The sequence below is a fragment of the Lepus europaeus genome, chromosome 20, assembly GCF_033115175.1.
Source record: "Lepus europaeus isolate LE1 chromosome 20, mLepTim1.pri, whole genome shotgun sequence".
Taxonomy (NCBI): Eukaryota; Metazoa; Chordata; class Mammalia; order Lagomorpha; family Leporidae; genus Lepus; species Lepus europaeus.
This window is the reverse complement of record NC_084846.1, coordinates 8,277,249-8,284,035: the sequence shown is the minus strand read 5'-3', so window position 1 is coordinate 8,284,035 and position 6,787 is coordinate 8,277,249. Positions and strand designations below refer to the sequence as shown.

Sequence of the window (6,787 nt, the reverse complement as noted above, 5' to 3'; positions counted from 1 at the left end):
ATGGCTGCACTAGCTGGAGCTGGAACAGACCAAAGACAGGAGCCAGAAGCTTCATTCAGTTCTCTCATATGGGTGCAGGGGCCCAAGCATTTGGGCCATCTTCCACTGCTTTCCCAGGCACATTAGCCAGGAGCAGGATAGGAAATGGAGCAATCAGGACTCGAACTCATGCCCACATGGGATGCCACCATTGTGTGTGGTGACTTCACCAACTATGCCACAGGCAGCACCTTATCTGAAACAGCTCGTGCTCACCTCTCCTTTTCATTTCTTGAAATGGGGCCTATTGACAACTAGTGAGATAAGTTCAGACCAAGAGATTATTTGATTTCTATCTGTGAGAGCACAACATGTCTTTTGTAGCCACTTATCTCAACCATGGGCAACTCCATGGGGGAAAATGCACAGAACAGGTAAATAACTGCCTCTGCAATTATTTCTTATCCTATCAGGCTGAATGTGCTTGTGGGTTTGATAACGATTTACTTTACCTAATGCCATTGTCTTGCTTGCATGTTGCCTTGTATTTTGGGGTTAAGGGTGTGTTTATTTCTGCATTGCTTTCATTCTTTCAAACTTGAAACCATTGCTATTTGGCATTTCATTCTTTTTTTATATACATAAGACTAACTCTTTACTAAGGAGAGGCTGTTCACCATTTCATTCCTGTGTGTGTGTGTGTGTGTGAGAGAGAGAGAGAGAGAGAGCTGGAGCATGGCTTGTGTGTGTGTGTTTGCATGTTTTGGGAGGAAGATGAAAGTTTACAATTGTGTGTGACTGAAACAAGGCTGTCTTATTGCCTGTCCCCCATTGCTTTGTCAATGTGCAATGTTCTTGTACCTCACTAGAGTTTGTAAATCATCTTGTTTATACAGACTTCCATTTGCTTTTCACATCTCTGTCATTCCTTAATGTGCTTTTTGTTTTTCTCATTAAATCTATTTTTAAAGATTATTTATTTGAGAAGTGGAGTTAGAGACAGAGAAGGGGGGTCTTCCATCTGCTGGTTCACTCCCCAAATGGCTACAATGGCTAGTGTTGGGGAAATCTGAAGCCAGGAGCCAGGAGCTTCTTCCGGGTCTCCCATGTGGATGCAGGAGCCCAAGGACTTTCTACTTCTACTTCTTCTACTTCAACTTCTACTTCTACTTCTACTTCTACTTCTACTTCTACTTCTTCTACTGCCTTCCCAGGCCATAATAAGAGAGCTGGATCAGAAGAGGAGCAGCTGGGACAGGAACTGGCACCCATATGGGATGCCAGCGCTGCTCATGGAGGCTCAGCCTTCTACACCACAGTGTCAGCCACTAGATCTATTTCTAAAACTTGCATCACCTTCACCATCACTGGAAACCCATTCTCGCTTATCCCTTGACTCAACAGCACTCAGGTGCCGTGATTGTCCCAGCATCGTTTCATAAGTGAATTGATAACTTTAAATTCTACTTCCTGCTCATATTTTCAAAGCCTTTTGTTACATCATTTTATTTGGAAATATTGGGCAATTCATCTTGAATTGTTTTCCTCTTTAAAAACTGAAATTTACATTCCCTGTGTAGCTTTATAATTACAAAGAATTTTGTTTCACACAGTTGTTTTCAGCCACTGTACTTAACCTAATGGCATTGTCATTGTTATTCTTTGTTCCAATGAGTGTCAGTTTTTAAAAGCTCTTCCCTTACGGAGGGCCTTTGATATAGCAGTTGGGACACTTGGGATGCTGCATCCCACATCACAGTTTCTAGATGTAAGTTCCTGATCCACCACTTATTCCAGATTCTTACTCATGTACATATTGGGAGGAAATGGTGATGGCTCATATTCTTGGGTTCCTGCCACTCACTTGGGAGACTTCAATTGGCTTCTAGGGTTCCAGTCTTTATCCTGGCACAGTGCCTACTGTTGTGGGGATTTAGGGAGTGAACCAGAAGATTGGCAGGTGCTCTCTCACACTCTCTCTCTCTCTCTTAATTAAAGGAATTTAAAAATGAATAAATAAATAGATACAAGGTTGAAGCTTGTCATACTGGAATAGAGTCCCATTTTTGTTTATTCCCGGGAAGATTTTAAGCTAGAACTTCTAGGTGGAATTTACACTCACTGTATAGGAAAGAGAACTTGATGTCACCAATCTGTGTTATATCCAACTGTCACCCTATCAGAGCAGCCAGGGATGAGGAGAGCATGGTAGTAACATGGCCCCAGAAAACTGTGGTGTCTTTGTGTGTTTGTGCCTGAGTGCTTGCAGGTGTGTGTGTGTTATTGTGTGTGTGTGCACCCACAGTGGTAAGAGAGCAGTGTTCACAGTTACAGAACTTGGGCTGTATTTTCCAAGGCTCAAATATCCAAAGGTAACATTTACATTAGGGAAATAAGAACTCAATCAACTTCATATTTAGAAGCAATCCCTTTCATATCACTGCTTACATTTTCAAAAATGATAAAGTATAAGGGTGAAGAAAGACAGAGATGGGGAAAGTTTGACTAATGGACACTAAGTTATAGTTAAAGAGGAGTAAGAAGTTCTTGGGTTCTATTACACGGTCAAATGACAACAGATCACATGAATGTACTATAAATTTCTCTAATACAAAATGAGAACATGGGGTTTTGGATGTTTCCGCCCTGAAGAAATGTTCCATTTTTGAGGAGATAGATATATCTACCCTGGTTGGACAGAACATGGTGTCTGCAGGTATTGCAACACCATGTGGCAACACACAATGCTACTCTTACATAGACAACTGTAAAATAACACCATCGACCCAATCCTCCTTTATAACTGCTTCCATCTTATTTAGAACATTCATTTGTTTGCTTGTGCTCCAATTACATCATTGGGATGCAGGCAATTTTGTCCTTCTAATTTATTAGACTTAAGTCTGCATGATGCTTGCAACATTTATGCTGATCAAGAGCAGGAAATAATTACTTACTAAAAGAGTAGGAAATGTACATGTAATCGGGGTAATGCTAAGTGGGAAATAAACCGCCTTCAGGGACGCCAGCAATCAATGGGATGAGATGCATGCATAGTATAAAGAAATCAATGTGAGCAGTAACCAAGTGGTAGAAATTCGCCAATGTGAGCTGTGAGTGTGTAGAAAGTAACCATGACATTTATCTCTCTTGGAAGCCATCACAAAAAAATGGCATCAGGGAATGATACAGACATTTTTACGTTTCTTCTCCTGGGATTCTCAGAGGACTCTGCGCTGCAGCCCCTCATATTTGGGCTCTTCCTCTCCATGTACCTGGTCACTGTGGCTGGGAACCTGCTCATCATCCTGGCCATCCTCTCAGATCCCCACCTCCACACGCCCATGTACTTCTTCCTCTCCAACCTGTCATTTTCTGATATCTTTCTCACCTCCACCACCGTCCCCAAGATGCTGGTGAACATCCAGATGCAGAGCCAAGCCATCAGTTATGCAGGCTGCGTCACCCAGATGTTCTTCTTCTTACTTTTTGTAGAATTGGACAACTTCCTTCTGGCTGTGATGGCCTATGACCGGTTCGTGGCCATCTGTCACCCTCTGCACTACATGGTCATCATGAACCCCCGGCTCTGTGTGCTGCTGGTTCTGGCCACTTGGATCACCACTGCCCTGCATGCCTTGTTACAAAGCTTAATGGTGCTGCGGCTGTCCTTCTGCACACACATGGAAATCCCCCACTTCTTCTGTGACCTGGTTGAGGTGGTGCACAGTGCCTGCTCTGACAGTTTTCTTAATGATCTCATGATCTATTTTGCATCTGTGTTGCTGGGTGGAGGTCCCCTGGCTGGGATCCTTTACTCCTACTCTAAGATTGTCTCCTCCATCCGTGCCATCTCCTCAGCTCAAGGGAAGTATAAAGCATTCTCCACCTGTGCCTCTCACCTCTCCATAGTTTTCTTATTTTATTGTAGTGGACTAGGTGTTTACCTTAGTTCTGCTGCCATCCAAAATCCATACTCAACTTCAATGGCCTCGGTAATGTACACTGTGGTCACCCCCATGCTGAACCCTTTTATCTACAGCCTGAGGAATGAAGACATAAAGAGGGCTCTGAAAAGGTCTTTAGGAGGGAAACCCTAAATGGAACAATTTTCTCCAAGGATTTCAGGAATCCCAGCCTCAGAACCTGGAATTCTACAGGAGTTTCTATTACCTTGATTTCAATTTCTCAATACATTTTAAGCAGCCCGATAATCCACAGTCTTCCTCTTTGTTTCTTTCTTTCTTTCTCTAATCTATTCCTGACATCGGATCCAAAAAATCGGAATTCCCAATTGTCTCGTGGGTCATAAGGATATATGGAGCATAATTACTTCTGACATGACACCTATTGTACCGAATAATATACAAAGACAAGACAATAGTCATGTGTTTTATTGCATCTACAGGAAGACTACAGATGGCAGCTAAGGCAATTTATATAATTTGTAGTCAGTGAAAATCTAAAAGCACGGGTTTTCTCGTTTATAGCCATCATTCCTGTGTATACCACTACTTTAACTGATTTTCCTGGTAATATGAAATTTAATATGTTTGGGTGTTTTTGTAACTTGTCATTCATTATTATTCTCATTTTTAACTTCCTTTTTATACCTCAACTCCATGTGCAATTATATACCCGTATTCATGGGGAAAAAAGGTCCCCAGAGGAATTACTATGCCATTTTTTTAGGTAGATATACATTTACAGTCTATGAAACATTGTGACTGCTATCAATATACAAATGGCAAACAGATGCATGATTCCTAGGCAACAGATATTGTTGGACCAGGAGAGAGGGGCTCTAGTTGTCAAAGTGTATCATGGGAGATCTTGAGTTGCACCTATTTAGCATTTTGGCTATTCTTATCCTTAGAATCCTGGGTGTGATATTTCATTGCAAATTTGCAGGAGGGAACTGAGTGAAGTCTGCATGGATCTCCCTGTGTTATTTTTTAGCCATCATAGTCCATAATAATTCTCAAATAAAATTCAATTTAAAGGCATAAATGATAAAAGTCAGAAGAAAATAAACAAGTTTTTTGCTAAATATCTTTTAATATGAGTCTACTGTATTTCCATTTTGTTAATTCTATTTTTTAAATTTTAAAATTTTATTTAAGGTAAACAAATTTCATGTATTTCATATGTACAGATTTCAGAACCCAGTGAACCTTCCCACCCTTCCCTCACCCTTCCTCCTGCCAATGCTTCCACCCTTTCTCCTCCAACCTTTCTTACTCCCTCTCTTAAATTTTACAATGATTACTTTCAGTTTACTTTATAGCCTAAGTAAAGAGTTCAACAAAGAGTAAGAGGAAAAAACACTGTTCCCCCATAGTGTAGACAAGGGCTGTAAGCAATCTTCAAATCTCAAAATGTCAATTTTACTCCTAGTCATTACATTTTAGGTACTCCATTAGTTACCACAGATCAGAAAAAAACATGGTATTTGTCTTTGTGGGACTGGCTGATGACTGGATAAAGAAATTATATATATTAAATATATATAATATATATATACACACACAACAGAATACTACTCAGCCATAAAAAGGAACAAAATCCTGTCTTTTGCAACAAAATGGATGCAAATGGAAGCCAATATACTTAGTGAACACATTTTCATTAAGAGTAAAATCCTGGCATCTTTTGCACTCCTCATTTCTAATATCCACTACTTAATTTTATGCTATCCTACTAAATCATATGATTACATTCACCTTAACAGATTTTCTCATAATAAAATCTCAGAAATAAGAAGTGAGTGTTGTCTTTCTTACAGCATGCTGTGTCTTGATACCATTCTAGATGTAGTAGGATCTCTGGATGTACAGCCACCTGTGAAGGAGCACCTAAAGATCTTCGTTGTCCTCTTGGAACTGTACCTATGCAATGCATAAAGTCTGTTCTCTTTATATTAGTAAGGAATTTTTAAAAAGATCAGTGTAAAATGTTGGGTAATGAAATAAACAGAGTTGAAAAGAAAAAAAAAAGAAAAGAAAAGAAAAAGGAAATAAACAGAGTGGGGCCACTAGGAAATGCTGTCTTCTGATATGCCATTGTCATGAATCTGAATATGTTAGGAAGGCTAAGTCAGAGAATTGGGTGGATAAAAACTCAAGGTAGAAATGTGACCTCTACAATACCTGACCAGCATCTGCCACCTTCCTTCATGTTTCTAAGCTTCCAATTTTGGGGCCAGTGCTGTGGCATAGAGAGTAAAGCTGCCACCTGCAGTGCCAGCATCCCATAATGGGAGATGGTTCAAGTCCCAGCTGCTCCATTTTTGATCCAGCTCTCTGCTATGGCCTGGGAAAGCAGTAGAAGATGGCCCGAGTCCTTGGGCCCCTGCACTCATGAGAGAGACCCAGAAGAAGCTCCTGGCTCATGACTTCAGATCAGCCCAGCTCTGGCCATTGCAGCCACTTGGGGAGTGAACCAGTGGATGGAAGACCTCTCCCTCTTTCTCTCCCTCTCTCTGTCTTAACTCTACCTCTCAATGAAATAAATAAATTTTTAATGAAGATGGCGGATAGTGAGGACGTGTGCCTTAGTTTGGGAAAATAAACTTTCATAAAAGCGGAATTACTGTAGCATCAGGAAAAAAAACTCAAGAAAAAAACTGCAGAGGAATCGCTTCCGGATCTTGTGGAGGAAACACAGAGGACTTACAGGGAACCCACCGCGTGGAAAACCAACCGAGACAAGCCGAGCGGCAGCGGCGGGAGAGGAGGCAGAGCCACAGAATCTCGCCAGCGCGGGAACGGAGGAGGGTAAGAAAGACAAAAGACCTGAGAAGTCCGAG

The 6,787-nt window shown here is 41.1% G+C and overlaps 1 protein-coding gene across 1 annotated transcript; it reads left to right on the top strand.

Annotated features, from left to right (window-relative positions):
* Positions 1–3,149: 3,149 nt before the first annotated feature.
* LOC133749243 (olfactory receptor 7A10-like) lies at positions 3,150–4,079 on the top strand. The gene has a single exon (XM_062178469.1). It carries the CDS (start codon positions 3,150–3,152, stop codon positions 4,077–4,079), a length of 930 nt encoding a protein of 309 aa, XP_062034453.1.
* Positions 4,080–6,787: the final 2,708 nt, after the last annotated feature.

Coding starts and splice junctions, on each gene's coding strand:
- LOC133749243 (XM_062178469.1), top strand. CDS start 3,150: ATGGCATCAGGGAATGATACAGACATTTTTACGTTTCTTCTCCTGGGA.